Raw genomic sequence first — 22,409 nt, forward strand, 5'->3', positions numbered from 1 at the left:
AGAGTGCCTGCCCTGGGCAAGAAGAGACTTATCTGATCAAATTACTGATTCAAATTTCAAACAGAAAAATTCATTTAACACATTTTTGCTTCAATTTATTGTAGAAATTTGTCTCTTATCTTTACTTTGCTCAAAATGTTGTTAATCTTTGAGGGGGACGGATTATGTTGTTACTTTTACTGTATTTTAAGCAAATATCTTCTTACAGATAAATCCTGACAAATTAAAATCAGTATTAAAAAACATTTAATTGTGATAGTTATATGAGCACTAGCTCATATTAATGATAAATAGTTATAGTCAAGATTATTAACCCAGTATATCAAATACGGGCCAAATACACAGAAATTCGCACCTTTGGGAAAAAATTCATATCTAAAGATCCAAGCTGGAAAAGACTTTGTACGTAGTAACTTTGAAAACCTTGCAGGAAGAAAGCTTAATTTATTCTCTAAAAAGGGTAATTTTCTTGGGGATTATAAAACCAATAAAGTCTAAAAATCTTACTGAGCAGTGATATTTGCCCATTACGACAATTATGAGTGAAAGGGGCTTACTCTGGAAAAGTTCTGGAATTCTACAGGATCTCACGAAATGCCACTATTACAGCCGACCTGTCAAGGAGCAGAATGTGCAATTAAAACAAAGAACAGCAGCTATGCACCATGGCAAGCTTCTGTTTGAGAATGAGATGCCAAATCTAAACATTTATCTTAAATGCAGATCCTTTGGGGCCACGAGTGGAGAACTGTGAAAGTTGTGAATACTGAAAAAGCTTGTGAGCTTTGCTGCTTTTCATCAGCTGACTGGTAAAATCACTGGAAATGGGATAACTTCCCTGTGGATTTTTATTGACTTTGATGTCATCCTATAAGGAAAAAGTATGGCTTTTTTGGTTGAAACCTTTCAGCCATTTCTGCCAGTAGGCAAAATCCTGTATTTCCTACATTTCTTCATGACCACAAGCTGAAACATCCAATCAAATTCTATTCAAAACCAGAATATTTTTCTGTAAGGAATATTCAGAAAGAGGAAACAGATTTCATATAGGATAAAAAGACAGTGACTACTATAAAGAGTTACATTTAATATGAAAAAAAATCTGTTTTGAATGAAAGAAGCCTGTGGTAGGCTGACCCTTGTTGGCAGGTAAGCTCCTACCCAGCTGCTTGCTTACCCTCACCTAGTGGGATGGGGGGAAGAGAATCAGAAGGGCAAAAGCGAGAAAACTCAAAGGTTGAGATAAAAACAATTTAATAAGTGTATGTGTGGGGGGAAAAAACAAAAAACAGATGATGCAAAAACAATCACTCACCACCAGCTGCCCAATGCCCAGCCAGTTGCTGAGCAATGGCTGCCTTGGGAAAAGGTAGCACCCCTCCTCCAGTTCTTATTGCTGAGCATGCTGTTACATGGCATGGAGTATCTCCTTGGTCAACTTGGGTCAGCTTCCCTGGTTGTGTCCCCTCCCAGCCTACTCGCTGGGGGCACACAGAATGAGAAACCGAGAAGGCCTTGACACTGTGTAAGCACTGCTCACCTGAAAGAAGGGCAAAGAAAACTCAAAGGTTGAGATAAAAACAATTTAATAAGTGTATGTGTGGGGGGAAAAAACAAAAAACAGATGATGCAAAAACAATCACTCACCACCAGCTGCCCAATGCCCAGCCAGTTGCTGAGCAATGGCTACCTTGGGAAAAGGTAGCACCCCTCCTCCAGTTCTTATTGCTGAGCATGCTGTTACATGGCATGGAGTATCTCCTTGGTCAACTTGGGTCAGCTTCCCTGGTTGTGTCCCCTCCCAGCCTACTCGCTGGGGGCACACAGAATGAGAAACCGAGAAGGCCTTGACACTGTGTAAGCACTGCTCACCTGAAACACTGGTGTGTTATCAACACAGTTTTGGTCACAAATCTAAAATACAGCACTATACTGGCTGCTATGAAGAAAATGAGCTCCATCGCAGCCAAAACCAATACAAAGCCTAATTCACCTTTTCCCTGTCAAGGCAATCCAAAGGGTTTATGCATCTCCAGATGCGATTTTTTTGTTGTTTTGTTTTGTTTCAAATTCAATTCATCAAAGTATTGACATTTCTTTTAGGGTGGGTGCGAGAATCAGGTAGCGACATGCCCTGAAGATGAAACACAGGATTTTTCTAAACAAAGGTACTGCTTACAGTCGCTGTGTCAATACTATTGATTGAGCTTCTGATTAAGTAGTGTAAATTATTATTGAGAAACATAATGCACTAACCTGCTACAATGGAAGCATGGAACACAGTGTATTTGTCAACAGATTCACACTTCTAAATCAGGTAGGTGACTTTGAAAATTCTGTGTTTGCTACAAACTCAATCTGTACATTTACAAAAAACTATTTAAGTGGCATATTCAAAACCACCAACTTCTGTTACCACATAGGCTGAAATAAAGTTGTAGCTCATGAGTGAGAAGGAAGAAGACTGAGTGAGAACTGGTCAAGGTCAGGATGGAGTCAGTCAAGAGCAATGGTTTGAACTCATCAAACAAAAAACGCAGTGTCTGGCTGGAGACCGACTGGCTGTGCAAGAGCAGCTGCCCTCAGGGAGAACGTGGTCTGGTAACCTGGGAGCTATACATTTAAGAGCAATCTTCTAGCAACACCCCAGTCACCCAGGACTGGTATGAGTATGTTTATGTCTGAATGTTTTCTCTGCTAATTGTGCACATTTCTTCCATCTGTTTCGATCAGCTACTGTCAATAATAAAAATCAACTTGAATGTAGCTTGTATTTGATTAGTCACTCTTTTAGAGAGCACTTCGCAAAAGCCACCTCCTCCTCCACCCTCCAAACAGTACTTAACCACTGAAAACAACACTTCAGAAAGAAGAAAGTGACCACAGGAAGCTCAAGTTCTTTACCTGGCATTTGTTCAGACGGGAATTCAACTGCCTAGAAAGGGATTTTTTTCCAAAGAAAGAGGGAAAGAGGAAGTTACAAGTTTCTCTAGTCTGAAAGTTTCCCCTAGGCTGTCAAGGCTCAGATGACTCCCACATATTAGCCAGATTCAGCAATCAAACCGATAAATTTTGTTAGGAGAAAGAATTATGCCACAAAAAAACCCCCAAAACCCACACAGTTGTTCATTAGTGCAACACAGCACTGAAAACATGAAGGCAAATCTCTTCCTCCACTAAAATTGTCATGGAAACTGTTCACAACAAGGAACAGCTGTGTCCAGAATGACCCACGAGAAACACTACAACAGTAATAAAGTAATATTTACAGTAATAAAGGACTAAGTGAACTCTAGAACTCAGGAAGCTTAGGTATTCCAAAATCAAAATATTTAGACTGAAGAAGTTCCAACTGGTAGTGGCACTTCACACTTCCCTAAGATGCCTCTCCTTACTGAGCATACTTGTTTTGTTAAAATCATCATTACCAGAGAGTTACAGTTCCTAGACTACCATTAGCCCAAAGCTTTCCATCACTACTGTAACGTAACAGCTGATCATAAAGGTCGACAGGATGAGCATGTTCTTCCCCTCCTTTTTCAGCCCTCTCATCTCCCTGCCAAGTGACTTACACATCCTTTCATGCGTATTGGCGCTGACAGCCTTGTTTAGGAGTCCTTTTGAATAAAAGAGGAAACTGCTGCTAAAAAGAACCAAACAGATAAAAGGTTTCTGAACTCTCTTAAATAGCCACGTGAAAACCTTATTAAACAGCTTGAATTATTAAGTAGAAGATTACAGAAATAGTATTTCTGTGATTGTAATCCTATTAGATAATTCCCTCTCACAACTTAATGAATTCCCGTATCACATGAATGGAATGTTCTCTGGATAATTTTAATATTTAAATTATCAACCAGAAAGGATGACTAAGTGATCCGAAAGACAGAACTTTCATAGAAAGTAGTATCTTTACTGGATTTATTAATTTAGTTATAATTTTGAAATACTTGAAGCTGCAGATTTAAATCTGAACATCAATTTCTCAATTTATCTTTCAAGGTTAATGTCCTTCCCAACTTAAATTTGAGCCTTAAAATCTAGAAGTCTCCTAGCTCAGCCTGAACAGGAGGATTTGATTCTATGATTTCCATGGATTTCCACCTTCTTTGAAAGTAAACAAAAGACTTCTGTAGGTCTTTGCACCTGAATCTGGAAAGTTTATGACCTTCAAAAGAAGCATTACTTACCAACATCTGGTAACTGTTATAAGTGGTACATATTCTGCACTTAGTTTAGCCTGTACTGATTATGCAACGTGAAGAGTCACTGTACTCTCAAGTCAGAGATCAATGTTCCACCTTTGTAAAAATCTGATTCTGCTCAGGAAAGTAACACAGGTTTCAGAATAAGAAGTGATCTCAAATTAAGACTGATTACATTACTTTCCCCTGTTTTGATGTGGGGTAGGCAGTTTCTTCTGACACAAATGACTCTTTTAATACCCATCAATGCCAATAGTGGCCAAGAACAGCTGTGAATAGAAAAATGCAGGCAAGTATTGCATGTTATTTTGAAGCAGAGAGACTTTCAGATTAAAAATCCATCTAATTTGGTATTTTGTCCAAAGCACGTAAGACAGAAAAAAAAAAAAAGAAAAAACAAACAGTGTTTGTTAACAGATTATAAGCACTTTTTAAACCTCTATAAGCCTCTTAAAATATGATCCCATACTTTTCAGTCTTCCTGATTTGCAACATCTGAAATGAAGCCTATAATATTAATTCTAGTAATTTAGAATTTTTTATACTGTAACAACATGTTCTAATATAACCCTAGTTTGTCACTTCATTGCTTTTCAATCCGTTATTTACAGCTGCATACAATTTATTTTTATATATCTGTAATCTTGTACTTTTAAGGCCAAAAAAAGCCAAGTTTAACATATCTCAGTTCTCACATGAGGAAACAGCGTATTTTATTCCTGCTACTAGCTAAGTAATATCTACATCCTGGGAGTTAAACAGATGTTTCCAAGTTATGTCTGACAGTAACAAAAAATACCTTGTGAATCATAACATTATACTTTTAAAAAGGACCTATTTATTATAAAGAATGTAGGAGGCAAAATGATAATCCTAATTGTTCAGCTGCAAAAACTTCATCAGCAAACAACAAAACAAGATAAGCTTTATTGACAACTGAGCTCAGTTTCTTCCTCTGCTCTCATTAGCCATGTCAGCTCTTTAGATTTGCAAGGTACATTTTAAGTTCCACAAAAAAAAAAAAAAAACCAAACCCCAAACCAAACAAAACCAAACAAAAGCCCCAAATCAGCCTACTGTGTAACATCCCACTTTTTGTTTTAGCCCTCAGTTTAACCTATTTACTGGAAAGCAAGCTACATACTCTTTCTGGATTGACTGACTGAAGAATATATCTATATTTCAGATGCCTGCAATGACTGCAGCCTACATAGCCATTCCAGATCTGGACTGCTAGCTATCCAGGGTCTTGCAAGTAATATCGTCACAGCTGCACAAAGCTCAGAAGAGGCTGCAAGGTCCACCTGAGAACATGAGTAAATGCTCTGATTTCAAGACTGCTGTAACTAGACCACTGATAGTACTCTACTTACTAGCAGAGTTATGCTTAACTTGCCTGCATGAGCTTTTTTATCATAGCTTTGTGGAAGTGTTGGAATGCTGATGGAATAAAGTTTCTTCACTTTTGCACTACTATCAAGCATGAACCATGCAGAACAATCACAATATCCAGGTGCTCAACAGCTAAATAACTTAGAGCTGAAGTTCACAGTGAATGAAGAAGAGTCTGCTATGGTTCCTGAAGCCAGGAGAGGGGGGGGCAGGCGGTAAGGGAAGTCTGAAAGATACTACTGACCTTAATTCAGTAGGAGTGGAAGGATATGCTACTAAAAATCTGTCCAGGTCAGAATAGCAATGACTTTCTTAACTGCAAGCTTAAGTTAACACTTGAGAGAACTTTACCTTCCGTACTTTCCTGTCCAAATCCATAACCAGCTTTAAAGCATAATTTCAGCAATAGTCCTTTAGAGGAGGGAAGGAGAGGAGAAGGAAACAGAAGAAAGAATATTTTTTTATATAGGTGTGCAAACTGAGGGTATGTACTGGTAAGCAGAAACAGCAACCAGCCAAGGTACTCGTTTTATATTTTTGTTAAATGTAAATACAAGCAAAAAGGGAAAGAAACCATTTGATGTTATATCTTGTTAGTGGTCTGGCAGTGGAGAGAGAATGGAAAATATTACATAGATCCATCGACTATGTATTATTTTAATGAAGAAACATTTCTAACAATGTAGAGATGAGATAAATGTCTTTACAGAATTTGTTCGTAGCCTGATAGCAGCACAGGATCTATCACAATTAGCCAGTATAACTAGTCTTTCAGTAGCTTGGACCAGTTTCTAACCTTCAATAATGGGAAAGTTAAGTGATTTTAGGGATTGTCATTTCACATTTGATTCTGCCCTTGGGAATCAAAACAGTGGCGTCCATACCAAGCCTCTTCTCCTCTCAAGATGTTCTACAGCTGCACAGATGGAATGTAATGCATTAAAGTCTACAGTGAGCGAAGGTGATGTAGATTCAATTTGTTTTGCATTTTATGAGTGAGTCTAAATACTGTGAAGAGAAAGAAAGACAGAAAAATCAATAAATTATATCCTTAGAAAATTACTGTCATGCCACAGCAGGCATTCTGTAACAATCCTTTTGTAAGAGAAGTAATTCTGAACAGCAAAACACTCAACACTTTGGTCTAAGACATCATCAAGACTACATACAGCGTTCTATTTCTTAATGTTTTATATTAAACAATAACACTAATCCATGAAAAGGAATCATAAAAATATCAAGTCATTGCAACTAAATTTTATGGGTTATTTTTCAAATGGCTTGAGTAGCCCTGAAGACATTCTCCTATTTATCTGCTACCTAGACTGATGGTCTGTAACTTTGTGTTTTAATTTACCTCTTTCACGTTAGAAATCTAAACAGTTTAGAAACCTGGGTTAGGAGGAAGTTTTCATATATACGTTCATTTGGAAACCAGATGAAAGATGCTGGACACCCAGAAACTAGCTTTTTCTTCTAAGCCAAAGAAGAACAGGGACTGACATTCTTTTCAAATGTGGACACTAGATATATATAATTAAGCTAGGATGGAATGGCTGTTAAAATCAGGGGGTGGAAAACAGAATTAGACAGAATTAGAATGTGCTATTTTACCAAACAGCATTGCCAGCAGACTTTTTTTAAACAGTTATGTACACAGAATTGAAAGAGAGGAGAGACGAAAACACAGAGGGAACATTGTTCAGCAATAAAATACTTAATAGCATTTCTTTGTTGTAGATTTAGTTTTGCTGGACACAAAATTAACTATGTATCAACACATAAAGAAACAATTTTAGTTGCTCTGTTCCTTTATTCCTCTAACCAGCTTCCTGAATCTGGAAGTTCTACCCCAGGTGACCTGGAAAGGACTATGTTTTCTTACCATGTGGAACAAAGGGATCACCTCCCATAATCCCAGCTGCTGAATAACCTTTTTATCCTTCTTCCCCTTAATTCCCAGAATGTCTCGAGATAGAGAATGTAGTTTAACTGGTGTCATTTGCCTCATCTTCACACAGATTTAGCATGGACTCTTCCAACATTTAAATACTGTTTTCCAATTCATTTTTTGGAAGCCCTGAACCTGGGAAGGTCAGCCATATTCAAAAGTAGTTTGAACTGCAAGAACTAAGTCAGAGGGAAAACAATCCTGATTTTTTTTCCACTGTAGTGGCATATTCCGAGTTCTGTGTTTTCAAATACCACGTTTACAAGAAGGCAAAATGTAAGCCATAGTCACTCATAAATAAACAAAAAAACCCCCACAAAACACAAACAAATGAAAAACAACCAAAAAAATGTAGCCTATATGCTATAGATATTACAAATTAAAACGCAGCTATCAAAGTAACATTGCATGTGAAAAATCAGAAAGAAAAATTAAATGTTAGAAAAATTAAATGTTAGTAAATTAAGACTATACAAACAAGGTCTTCTACACATTCTTATGCCAATACGGGAACTGCGAAAGATGGAGATGCTAAAATCCTTCAGAAGAGAAATGACCTATGCTATCAAAGTAGCAAGAGAGCCATTGCTGTGAAACCACACGGTGGGGATATATATACTGAACTGTTCCTATTTGTGTCAACAGGACAAGTACAGAAGACTAAAAATGTGAACACTAATGAATTCCTGCTAGTTATGAAGGACTACACTGTACTAAATTTAGAATGATTTTTGGAATGGAAACCATGCTGCACAAGATAATTTACACTTCATATTTCCTTCATTCAGATGTACAGTAATGTCATTGCCTTATGACTTTGAAAGGGACTGTTTATGAAAAATACAGCCTGTAGGATTTTTACCCAGAAGATCAAGAAGTGATTCTGTAGACAGATCAAGTCCTATCCTTTCTGACTGAAACTGGATAGAATAAAAATTCAAAAAGATAACAAAAAGATACTCTAAAAAAACCCCACGTATCAATTCATTAAGCACCAGATGGTTCTGAGCAAGGCATTTCAAATGAGCTAGCGGCTGTGGGGTTTTTTAAATTGGAGCACTGTCATTTTAAGAAAAACCGTTATTTAATGCTTCATTTGAGTTTTCTTGTCTCAAGCAACCTAAGAATTTATACAAAATTCATTCTCAAGGACTTAAGAAGCTTACAGATTAAGAAATGGATTTGGATTCACACAAAAGTGTGTCCCATAGAGGTATTTTCAGTAGTTTATTTTCAGTCATTACTATCGATGCATCACTTTCCAGACTGGGAAAAATGGCTACATTAAATGAACAAACAGTGACCTAAAGAAGAAACATGGGAAATACTGGGTTGCAGAACAGAAAAGGAGGATTTTAGTTTTTGAAACAGCTGGGCATTCAGGTGGTGCAGTTTTCCTTTTTAAAGACTTCATTTGGCCATCATCCAAGGCTGCTTTTTTTCTTTTTTAAAAGAATTAAGAGAAGCAATTATATTTTCCATTTCTAATAGTTCTGAAGTTGTTATGAACATGGACAATCACCTTTCCATGTCAGAGTACAGCTAGATCAAAAAAAGTTTCATTAAGGATGAAGAAACTCTGGCTGGTCTCACGTGGTTACACACAAAGGTGACCAAAGACAGCTTTCACTCATCAATTAATGCACAGCAGCATCAGAACAGAACAAGCATCCAGTTCATTTTAAGCAAATACTGATGAATTCCAAAATGCTATAAAATACATATACAAAACCAAACATATGTTTTACCTATACACAAATACATCTATATAAATATACTGAGTATGTGTAAATCAGACTTGTACCTTCAAAAATCTATTAAAACCACGAAACTAATGAAGCTATGCAAGGTGAAACAGTAAAAGATATCTCAGTAAAACAAATCGGGGTCAAACTGGCAGTGAATAGCTTTGCCACTATTACCATAAGTTACATTCAAGATAAATTCCACCTCTGGAGTAAGAAGCACCTCAAGTAGTCCTTGTGGTGGGCTTACAGGACTGACAAACTAGGTATGTAGTAACTCAGGTGTTCTAAGACCAATCCATCAGTAAAGAAGAAAAACATTAACTTTTCCTCAGCTTATTTATCAGCAATTTTCTTTAGGGAAGCACAGCAAATATCAGCTACCCACAGCAAGCATTTCAGAGATGTTGCAAACTTCTTACCAATGTCGTAATTAGTTTATGAGTCCAGGCAGTTGCATTTCATCTGAAATACAGTAACTTACTTTATAGCTGGAGGACCTGATCTCTAGTGTTCCCTTTAATGCAACGTGGCACCCACATAAGCTTTTTCTTGTCATAGGTAGCACCGTGACACTGTGCTTGCTCCTGGAATCAGATTTATGGCATGACCTGCATAAACTTGCTTCTCTATGAAGTTTATTTTTACAGGCTGTTCACTTTCTTCCGCAAAAGCACTTTTTCGGGCAGAACTCTAATGCACCAAAACCAACAGTACAATAACTTGCAAGCCACAATAAACAATACATTCGGTTTAAATGCTATTTCCTAGGAAAATATTTACTGAGGCACAGACACACAGTGAAACAAATTACACACAAGCGTATGGCTCAAAGCTGCTGGAATGCACTACAGGTAAGACAGCAGATCAGTAGAACTGCATTATAAACCAGTTGTATTTTATTTATAAAGAAGAGAAGTAAATAGAACTGCCACAGTGGATCAGACTAGTGGTCTGTCTAGCTGTATGCATTACCACCTTCTCAAAGGGATGTAATACTGCAGTAGGCAAACAGGAGTAACTACACAATGAAGTCATCCCCTAAGCCTCAATAATTACTAGTTTGCTTGATGATCAGAAGAACAAGGGAATAATAGATTACTTTCAATCATTGCTTATTAATAAAATTACGATTATATTCCTATCTTTAGATAGCTAATCTTTTAAATGTTTTTACACAGGCAGCACATTAAAGCAAGGATTTTCGTAAGCTAAGTGGTTTTTTATTTTCTTTCTACCTTTGACCTTTTTGTCTTGATCTGGTTTTACTGCTAATAAATGTTCCATTAAAAAAAGGATACGATATTATCTATAATTTTTCAAGCCAATTACATTCACACGCTTTGTTTTCTTCTAGAATTCAACATCACCATATAGTTTTGATGTCCCCGCCTTCCTGCCTCCAAAATACAGTACTGAAATTTAAAGTTAGTCAAAATTACAGAAATCAGAAATTAATAATCAAAGTCTGGAGAATACATAGCACAAAGATTAAAAGCCAAATTGACAGGTCACAAATATCTTTTAGAATTACTTATCCTCTCTATTTCAAATGTACTTCTCCTGTTGATGGTTTTAAATACTGGCATTGATGCCAGGACAGGACGTTATTGTACATTGCAGATTGGCTATAAATTAAGGAAATATCTAATTAGGATCAATTTCATACTACCACAACCTTTACCCTCTTCCAAACAGAGAAATTTATTTAAACTTGAAAACTTCAAACTCTAATCTAATACATTTATAAAAATCAATACTAACCTAAGTCAGTAATATTTTCAATCCTAACTAATTCTATCAGTACTTAAAGGGAGCTTATAAAAAAGATGGCGGCAAACTTTTTAGCAGGGCCTGTTGCGACAGGACAAGGGGGAATGGCTTTAAACTAAAGGGGGGTAGATTCAGAAGCAACCTGATCTAGTTGAAGATGTCCCTGCCCACAGCAGGGGGGTTGGACTAGACGACCTTTAGAGGTCCCTTCCAACCCAAACTATTCTATGATTCTATAATATTTATACTTAATGAAAGTCTAACCAATCAGGAACTTTCAGAATCAGCAATTTCTACAAAAGCACAGAACTCCATTCTTGCTCTGTAAACACCAAAATCTGATAATTTGACACAAAAAGTTTTCCCATTTCTATGACAAACAGTAATATTCTGCATCTTGAAGATAACACCTCACTTAGACCTTCATCCTTCAGAAAAGGCAAGAAAATATATTGCTTAATGCTTTCTATATTATCTTGTCTCAGAGTTATACAGATCAAAAAGGAACCAACCTTTATAATGATAAATGTCCCTTCTCATTTTAGGTACCCCTACAGATTTTACAAGAACATAATGTACTTTTTTGCCCAAGATTCCCATTTTAGAAAGTTAATTTAGAGCTCTGATTATATGCAATATTTCTATCTAACAAGCACTCAACTATTCTTATCCATTCTGATCTCAACACATGGCTTTTATGCTTAAGATAACTAAAATCCATCCAGTTAAATAAAAAAAATGGTAAAGCAGAATTAATCTTGACATGAATATATGGGGCATAAAAACAAGCACCTGAAATGGTCTTCAGCAGCAGAAAATTTATTTCTAATATTTCAATCCCTAGACCAGCAGCGGCCTTTATTTTCTCTAAAGCAAACAACTGAGTATTTGGTATACATTGGCAAGAAATATCTTAATCTAATGCAAAAAATTTTGTTGTTCTTGTACGGAAACATTGCTAAGATTCATCTGATTGGTAATTTCAAAACGGTGAAACACTGCCGAAATAACATGGTAGATACTTTGTCTTTTTTTTTTGTCAAATTAATTTGCATCAGAATTAATTTACAAGTGAAAGTCTGTAAGAATAGTATGTTCAATTACACACTTTTTCAATTGCTATCAGGTAAGAATTGAAATCAACAACTACCAGGTATTTGACAGGAGGGAGGGGAGCAATTGTTTTTCTTCCCATCCTAATTCCTAACGGCAAGCTTTCGTTCATCTCCTTTAGTCAGTCATTAATCTGGTCTCAAATGTGGTAAGCTAAGATGAGTCAATAGTGTATGAAAAAAGAAGTACTCATTACCATTCGCACACTGGCAATATATTCTTGGAGGAGAAAAAGAATGATCCATTAATAACTCCTGCCAGTTGCCCTAGAGAAAAGGTTACAGAGGCAAAGATGTCATTACTATGGGCTTCTAAGAATATTTTAATTAATTCAGCAGAATAACTGTTAAAGCCAAAGCATATAGGTAGGACAAAGCTTAAAACAAAACAAAAAAATCGCAAGATCATCATCTTCCTTCAACCTGAGGTCTTGCTCTTTTCCAAGGATTATGTATTTCTAATACTTATCTAAAGGTGGCAGCAACTGTTTGTTCTTACAGGCCTAGAATTAATCTTTGAAGAGCTTCAAATACTGTATCACAAGGTTCTATCCAGAAATGAGAGTCAAATTAATCCTCAGTGTCAGCCTAATGTTATGTCAAGAATTAAGTTTTTCTAATGAACACAACCTGTAGATGACAAAATTTCTGCACACCACTCATCTCCAACTTTGTTTTTTACGTTACTGATGTAAAAGCAATACAATCTGATTAACTTATCCACCGAATAACAATTAACGTAACACAAAGACACTCCAAATTAGACATATTCCACTATCAGAACCCGTATGTTAGAAAGATACAAAAGTGGAAAATATTTCCTACCTCAGTCAAAAAACCCTCTACCCCCAAATGCCTGCTTTGCCTTTCCTCTCCAAAATAAAATCCAGAATGCACGTAAGCTATGGAGAGGGCTCTTCTAAATTCTAAACAAAAGACAAACTTGAAATATTTAGTACAAAGTACTAGTGGGAGGAATCTTGTTACAGTCTTCCTAAATTTCAATTTGTTCTTTGTTCTCAGAATTAGCACCCGCACCTTTAATCGGTTCTCATTACCGCTGTAATTACTAATGTCATTAATCAAGTTACAGAAAACAGTCTAGCCTATTTAACTCTACAGACTATATCCTTACATGATACTCAAATGAAAAGAAAGCAAAGAATGGTTCTGGCGAAGAAGAATTAGGGGCAGGGCTCTGGCCCGCAGGGGGAAGTGTGTGTGTGTGTGTGTGTGTGAAGTAAAAGGAGGAAGGCAATGAAGAGGGTCTGCAGTTCCACAGGGACGCCCATATTTACTTACGGCTAAGCTCCTAAGCACTTCCTGCAGAAACAGGAGCAGCATGAATTTCACTTTTTTCACTCCTATCCTTTAGGAAGGAATAAGGCTCAATAAGATAAGTAAGCTTGTGAACAAGCCCTTCAAGTTCTTTCATCTTCAGTTTCACTTGGGAGGAAGTGTTCTTTGGCGGCATTTTTTTTTTTGTTTTTGAAACTATGCATTAGCTACAAGATACACATTACATATATGATGTGCATATCTATATCATTACATACATAAGCACGTGGGTGTATGCATATATAGATTCTAATAATTTATTTTAAAAATACTTGTAGGGTATTAGAAATTAAACTGACTAACCATCTAAAATGAATATTACTTTTCACATCCCCCAGGAAGTTCAAAAGAACATCACTTAAAACATAAATGCTACCTTGGTAAAGGGGATGAAGTGATATGCTTCATCCGAAATCTGACCGCGCTAAGGTTTAAGAACGATTTGAATATGCTGCTCTGGGTAATTAGCAAGATACCCCAACAAAACAACAACAACCACCCCAAGTCGCAAATTCTGAACTGAATTTAATTAATTTCAAGCTATATCCTCAGGTGTATGTTCTTCGGTTTGCTCGGCTACAGTTGGACCTTACTTTTTCCAACCAGGATGAATTTGAGATCGACGACACGTTTTACTGTATTTTCCATAAAAAACTGATATTGCAGGTTTCAGACTAAATGGGTTTTGATACACAGTTGGCCCATCCCTGGGCTTCAAATGAGGACTAGCAGAACTGCAGGTATCTCCCCAGTGTCTGAGCCTGCCAACTATCAACTTGCAGAACAGCTTCTGAAGTCAATGAATGGTGCTGCTTCTGGTCACTTAATTACTCCATTTGCCTCAAAGTAACAGACCAACTAACAGAACCCGGTGACTGAACTAACTTCACAGTATTACGTATTACCAAGGAGACCTGCCTTTAACTGGGAGATCTTTCAAAGCTATGACAGCTATTTATTTATTTGTAATCAGTGGAGGAAGCATGGCTCCACTAGATAAATACATTTAAATATGAAGTAATGCAAAAGCTTCTGAAGATGATGGAAAGATTAGTGAAATATATTCCCATGTGTACTAGAACATTAGGAAAAATGCTAAACAACATAGCAGAAAAAATAATTTTTCCACAACTCAGAAACATTTAGTTTGAAAAGCTAATTTCACCTATTTTTTCATAATTAATTATCTATATTTTCAAGAAATACCAGCATGGGTGCTAGAACAATGCTTTTAGAACTGAGTAAGATGTATCTGTATTCGTGAACACACCAATAAAGCTTGTAATTATAGTATAGATACAGTATTTCTGTAGTAAACTTAGCATTGCATTAAGACTACCAATCTGAATATTGAAAGGAACAGCAGACTATTGCACCTTATGTATTACAAGACAATTACAATTCCAATAATATGATTGCATTGCCTTTTATAATTATTGATACTGGTTATTTGCTAATGAGGACTTTTTTTTTTTTTTTTTTTTTGGTAGACTTCCCATTGCTCAGTGAGGCTGACGCACAGCAAGTCACTGGAATTTAGGGTCAACTATTACTTGGTTTACAGTTATTATAGTTTCTGTCAAATTTAAACTTATCCACAGGGAGTGTGTAACCCAGTGCGAGGAAAAAGTTGACAGCATGAAGAACAGCAGAAGCACTGTATCCATGAGGAGATTTATTACTCCCTGGTCCTGTACCACGTCTATAGTCTGTACCGGGTGTGTACACAAACAGACCATGTCTGTGCACAGTCAGAATGACAGACAAGGAATACGGAAACAGTCACCATCTGGTATCAGAGGATGGCTCAATAAGCCCATTTTAGCTACGGAGTTGTAATAGAGAGAATGGGGGTATGCTTCATGGGACATGGTAGGGTCTAGTGTGTGTTAAAAAAGTAAAAGTCAAGCAGAAGTTTATGAACCTCAGTGGCAATTTTTTTTTTTTTCTTCACTTGTTTAGGATAAAGGTTAATATTTGGGTCAGTTGAATCAGGAACTCAATTTTGGACAGGTCAAGCTTATGAGAATAAATTAATTTCAGAGGCTGAAATGTGTGGTGGTTTATTAATATGGATTTATTAACAGGAAGGATGGAAGTGAGCATCATTAGCAAACAGATGACAAACAAAGGCTTGATATGAGATTTATTCCATATGGAATAGAAAAATTGTAGAGGATATCTTCTCCCATCAGTGCAGAAACTGCTCCTCCCTCCTCCCCACCACAAGAAAAACAAAACAAAGGAAATCCTATTAATGTGGAAGGGGAAAAAATGAGAGAGGAAGTTTACAAGAAATTTTGTGCCTTTTTTTCTGAGTTTGAGAAGACACTAAAAGAAAAGGATGATTGACAGAACAGTTCTGACTTATGACCGCAAAGTTAGTAGTAACCTCAGTATCAGTAGCTAAAATGTAAGCACCAAACTGGAGATGATTTGACCTTTCCTCAAGTTTCCCTTTGGTGTTTTAGAGGAAAGGGATGCAAGACAAAATAACAACCAGAAAAAGGAACATATAAAGGTGGCTGCACAAAATATAGTTCTGATAATAGTGTACAGGAATGTATTCTAGATTTATGAGAGAGGAGAATTACCAGAAAGAACTGAGTAAGGCTCTCCATATTTATAATTGATGTCTACTGGGGGGAAGAAACAACAACTAAACAAAACCCCAAGTCAGCTTGCACTTCTCTTCTACAGTTTGGAGACTCATTGAGAAAGAGAAAATCGATTTTTTATTCCAGCTGTGCAGAACATGGGAGGTTTTACAGTGTTCTGTTTTAGAGCAGACAAAAGGAGATTATTTTCAGAAATTTCAGTCTAAGGGAACAACTAAACCAGTTTATTTTCCTAAAGAATACTTTGTGAAATACGTGAAAATCCTCCCCAGAAAATAGTTTTTGTTGCTCGGGAAATGGATGGTAAATACCAATTTCACATATTGACCAGACTTTTTTTACCTAATCAGACGTTTTTAGTCTAATCTTGGAAATTCACCTTAAGATATGTGACTTATGCAACGTAACAAAACTCTAAACTAACTGATTTCTGTCAAGATCGAAGTAAATTCCAAAAAATCCATGGGAAGTTTAGTAGTAACCACTTTTTCCACAGACTTGTGAGGAAATGGCAATGCAGAACAGGCTTTTAGTAGGAAATATTTCAGGCCACTCAGAAATGTTTCTGGATGAACAAAAGTAGAGAGACAAATCGATATCAAGGTTGCTAAAAAGAGGGAGGAAAATGACTTCTCACAAGGTGGGTAGGGGATGTTGCCTCTAGAACTGAAGAGTAGGGAAGCAAAGATAGCAGAAGAGTGTGAAGTGGTGCTTGATGGAGAAATGCTGGAGCCTAGAAGTTTACTTCTGTGAAGTTAGCATATTCAGACCCATGATTTCAATATATAATTAGGCTCAAGCTCATTTGAACACAGAATAACTCATGTGCAAAACATTTCATGTCCGTGCACAAAGTACTCCAGCTTTGATTGACTTACCTCCCATAATTTTAGACTGGCAATTGATAAATTCTGGCTTCTTGTCTGTAAGGTATCGCTGACAAGTGTGATGTAGAACCTGAAAGAATGTGCATTTTTCTGAAGCTGTGCTTGCTACCCATTGGTCAAAAGCATTTTCAAATAGTAAATCAAATTCTGGGGAATCCTAGAAGAAAAAAAACACACACTACTATTATTCCAGTTTTATAAATGATTTGGAGAAAGATATAGAGCTATTATTTTTTAAAAGGTATTACGTTGGAAAAAGCAGAAAGGTCATGCAACTCAACACCATCCTGGCATTATTTTTCCTTTGCATATTTTTGGATGGAAAAAAAAAAAAATCAAAAAACACCAGGCAGGAAGTTTTTTTCTTGTAGGTATTTTTAACGAGGAATATTCAGCTATGACAAAAATACCTGAAAAGAAAAATACTTTAGACCAGAAAATTAAAAGTGGGAAACTCAGAAGAAATCCTTGTTATCTACAGATAGATAGTTACTTGTGTCTTCTACATTACGCAAGGATTTGTTCCTCTCAGCACAAAATCTACTTTCACACTGTATTATAGAAGATGTGATTCTGCTCTTGATGCTCAACCAAAGAAGGAAAACAAAGAGCAAGTCCTAGTTACTGTTTTTAATGTATTATCATAAAGTGCTGCACAGGTCTCAGAATAACATGAAAAGAGCGCTCCCCGAACAAATCAAAGCACAGCTCTATACCATGCATCAACTGCCAAAATAAATGGATTTTATGCAAGAAGTATTGCTTGCAATATTTGCTAAATATAATTTTGTAATCTAATCTAGTAAATGCTTTTTTGAATCGATGACACTAGGAATCACAGGAAGACAAGTTTAAAAGGAACATGTCTAAGCTTAAGGACTTGATAGGACTTTCAATCTGAGAGTATCCCAAGTATCTGTTATTTACATAGCTACATAGCAGATGCTGGGAAAGGGCCTAAAACTCATATCCCTTATCTATTTGCCATTGCTCTCATTTTCATTGTCCCTTTACCCAGAGAAAATATAATTCCACCCCCTGCATTTCATAGGGCAGTGGCCAAAGGGCTTCTTTTTTGTAGAAAAGACTGTACTGGGTAGTAACAGAATTTGGTGCACCATTGTTAAGATACTTAGGTGGCTGATCAGAGCACAGCTTTGAACACACCAAGGGGGGTTAGTCACAAATACATTTTGCTGTACAATGAACACAGTAAGTCACTTTGCGATCACATAGTATGAGACACATTCCTAACTTCTAATTCTGCTGTTTTACTACTGAAGATTTGTATTGATAAACTTATTACATATTAGTATGACTTTGTCTTGAGACAGCTCAAGGTGGGCTGTATATTCCACATTCAAGAAATAATTCCGGAACTATTTAGTGTGGGCGTTGTTTCTTTGTTTTATTTTATTTTTTTGGTTTAAATCAGCATTCATGTGCCATTGGCAACTAAACCACACCACCACCCTTTGTAGAAAAAGGTAAGAAATGCAGAAGGATCTGAGGAGAGGACTGTCCTAGAAAAAATGCGAGGTTCACCAATATTTCACAAACTTGAACCTCAGTAACCTCTCCTGTCCTTGCTTCTACCTACTGCTCTATCTTACAACACAGCTGCACGCCAAAATGGACTCCAAGAGGCTTAAAGCTGAAGACAAGGCAAACAAGGCTCTTATTTTTCTCTTTAAAAAGGAGAGAGAGAGAAGGAAGAAAAGTAGGGAAAGACAGGAAGAAAAGAAAAAAATATGACTATGAGCTTTGGCCTCCTCTCATCTTTCCCATTCAAATCTATTCCACATTTGTGAAACAGTCCATTGAGTTGCTTCTTTTTTGAGAACTTTCACTTAAACCTGTGTCTTATATTTCCAGACACCTTTTGAATAGTGAGAGAATGCCCGATTTACAAATCAGTTATAAAAGAGCTCAGTTTTCATTTTCCAGAACTGTTCAAACTCACCCGATTAGGGTCTATACCATTGACCTGGCGAAGCTGCTCAAGCATCCACTGCGTTCTCCTGACAAAAGACGTAGAGCCTTCAAATTGCTTCACCTTCGTAATAGATGCTTGAGCTGGTTTCTTGTTCGTCACTGAACATATAAAAGAAAAAACATACAACTGAAATGGGCTTAATGTTTCAGGAACGTGCCATTTAGTTCACTGTATCTGGAGCTGGTTTGCTAGTGTATTTTCTATAATGTCCCACAAAGTAAATACATGTCACTGATTCTGACAGTAGAACACATTCCCTTTCCTGGATAACATACTGAAAAGTGCATTCCTTACTGTCAGAATGACGGTACGATGCCAAACAAGCATCATACTACTCAAAATTTGATATATTTTAGCCATTATCATTATTAAGTCACAAACACCCTGTAAAAACAGAACTAAACCGAAGGTCTTTCCATCTGCATTCTTACAATCACCTTACTGTTCTCTTTTCCCCACGCTAATTAGCAGAGGTTTCTCATACCCAGCCTCTTATTAATTTCTTTCTCTTCTTGTCATTTTAGACAAGAGAGCACGAAACAAAAGAAAAAAAGACATCTCCATGTAAGTATAAGTCCATTTATATACCTTTTTTTAAAAAAACCTGTTACTTTAGACTGACTTTCATGTTGGTGATTTATTGAAAAAATATAGGTTTCTCCAGTCTTTTCACAACGTCACATGTAGGTCATGCTTGTGTAACACCACCACCATCTATGACATTGAATTCCCAATTTCCAGTCAACAGACATAAGTATATGCACTTACCGCATTGAGAAAGTAAACCCACCTAATCAGACAACAGTCTGTGAAAAATACAGTTGTAAGAATTAAGGAACTAAAGATCACTCGACCCCCCCAAAATATTAGGTACCACAAACAAAGACCATAAATAAGAACTATCTTACTTGTTATAAACAAAATATATGTTAAAAACCACAAAGTCAGTCATGCATGACAGCTCTGCTTTTTTTTGGGGGGGGGGGGGGGGGGGGGGGAAGCAATATAAACCACTCCAATTAGTGTATCCTTAACTCAGCATTAGGTTTTCAAAGAGTACTTAAACAGTAAAGCTAACTTTTCAACAGCGGGAAAATTGGCTTCCTGTGTTAGACTTTTTCTCTGAACAAAAAAAATTTTCTTTTCATCAGCGTAACTTTTAACCTCCATGAAAGTTTTATAAGCAGTTTTAGGCACTTTCTATACTCATACTCTGTATTTTATTTACATGTTATTTATCTGTTGCTGTACGTTAAGTCACTTCCAAACACATTGCCACTTTCTGTGAAGAAATAATTTGTAGAATCATTGTACTGCACATTCTACTTTATTTCCAAAAATCCTTTTATCCATATGGTCTTCCAAAAAGGGTATTATTGGAAAAGTCACTTTTCTCTGCTTTTAGATGCTGGCAGTTAAAGAAGGCTTTTAAAATAATCAAGACTTGAATAGTAAGATTGCTTATTTTTGTGTACCCCCTTTACCCAAATAATCAGGAAAACTAACAGGCTTCCCACTCTGAAGATGCATACTGCATACACTTCTGCACTCAGGGGCACCGTTATACAGTAAGTAAATATTGATGTAATACCACATCATTCCGTAAAGTTAAAAAGCTAATATTATCTCTTAGGATGAAAATTTACCAATGCACAGCTCACTGTCTTGATGTTAAATGTACTTTGGAATACATCAGCAAATTCAGATTAATATGAAAAGTTCTTCTCTATGTCTCAGATTTACACATTTTCAGTTCAGTGTGTGTCCACTCATGTGAAAGTCCAAGCACGCTTATGAGAACTTAATTTGATAAACAGAAAATTCATTTCCAAGGAAATTTTAGTAGGTAAAAAAAATAAAAAAATCAGATACTAACATTCCACATAGCAGATAATTGTTTTTAAGAAGTTACTTTGGAATAGAAAGCATAATTGGACTCAATATATTGATCAGACTATTGATAAGAATGTAATAAACAGATTGCCAGAAGTCTCTTAATCAGCAGTTGAAGCACTGAAATTGGTGCAGTATGCGATTCAGAATCACACGTCAAATGGTACAAAACAGAGAAAATCAATGTAGTGTCAGAAAGGTAGCAGCAAAATTACATCAGAACAACTACTGAAATGCAATGACTAGATATTACTAAGAAGTGAGATTAGTATTAAAGATTAATTGATTGCTCAATGGCCTATGCACCCAAGCATAACAGTATCAATAAAGCAGAGGTAACAGGCATCCTACCTATACTTACATAGTATATACAGGTTCTGTTTTTATTGCAAGATTACACACCACTGAGTGGGAAACAAATTCAAAAGTTACAGAGCAGACCACAAACTCATGTCCCTACCTTCCCTGAATTCACCCTTTCTAATATTTACTTTCATCTTTTTTGCCAACCCCAGTGATCACTTTGGCAGACTCTACAGCACTCCACTGGACTGAGTTTCACATATCTTCTACAAAGCAGTACTAATAGAAGGCTATCTAACAGTGGCTCAATTTTATGATCTGTGGATTATTCCCTTTCCACTCAAAACAGGCAATAATCTACTGCTGAATGAGCCATGTATTAAAAAGAAAAAATTGTGTATACTATACATAAGCCACATATAGAATTAACACTAGTAGCATTGCAAAACAAAGCGTTCAAAACCAGGAAGCACTAGACAGAACAATTATGTGATCAAATGCTATTTTTTCCCTCTCAGAATCTCATGGCTAATGAATTATGAGATGTATAGCCTTAAACTTTAATAAACTTCTCACTGCTCTGAAGGCTTCTACATGGCATACATTCTAGTGCTCTTAAAAACAGGGGTCATTTCAAGGTGAAAATATCAAGGTTTTTTTTTTTTCCCCAGCTACGATAGTTAAACACTAAATGTCTAATCTCAACATCTCCATAAATTGTTTGGCTGATTTGACATATCCAAAATCTAGTTCTCCAAACTTCTCTGTAGAGCATTTTCAATAATCAATGAAGAGCAGCTTTGTCTTCAGCTGGAGCCGTCAGTACTCTCTACTTCGGCAAAAGAAGATCACATTAAGTGCCTAAGCTTCGTAAACTCTTGAAAATGTCTATTAGTGATCAGCTATAAAAACATCTTGATTAGATGACTGTTTCTATATCATCCACCACACAGGAAGTCTGGGAGAGGCTGAGGGGACTTTTCTTCTACAGAAGAACTTATAAAGGTCTTGGGTATCTCAGTTGTCTTGGGTAAAAATTCAGTCTCAAGTTAGCTGATGTGATCCTCTTGGAAAAACAGCAGTTCTCCCTTTAGGTCTCACATTTGTAATTATTGCGCACAGCCATACAGATCTAGTTGCATTTCACCTTTTGTGTCTTGGTATTTTAGGAAAAAGCTAGCATTTCTAGAATATTC

General features: G+C 36.5%; 1 protein-coding gene across 1 annotated transcript in view; it reads right to left on the reverse strand.

Moving 5' to 3' along the window:
• Nucleotides 1–22,409, reverse strand: part of STXBP6 (syntaxin binding protein 6) — a 94,385-nt gene that overhangs the window by 18,176 nt on the left and 53,800 nt on the right. Inside the window, exons 2-3 of the mRNA XM_009290349.1 lie at nt 18,985–19,115; nt 17,013–17,178 (exon numbers count right to left, since the gene is read on the reverse strand). Of these exons, the coding sequence (XP_009288624.1) occupies nt 17,013–17,178; nt 18,985–19,115 (297 nt within the window). The remainder of the gene's footprint in view (nt 1–17,012; nt 17,179–18,984; nt 19,116–22,409) is intronic.

This window comes from Aptenodytes forsteri, unplaced genomic scaffold (genome assembly GCF_000699145.1).
Source record: "Aptenodytes forsteri isolate BGI_AS27 unplaced genomic scaffold, ASM69914v1 Scaffold108, whole genome shotgun sequence".
In the NCBI taxonomy this organism is placed as follows: domain Eukaryota; kingdom Metazoa; phylum Chordata; class Aves; order Sphenisciformes; family Spheniscidae; genus Aptenodytes; species Aptenodytes forsteri.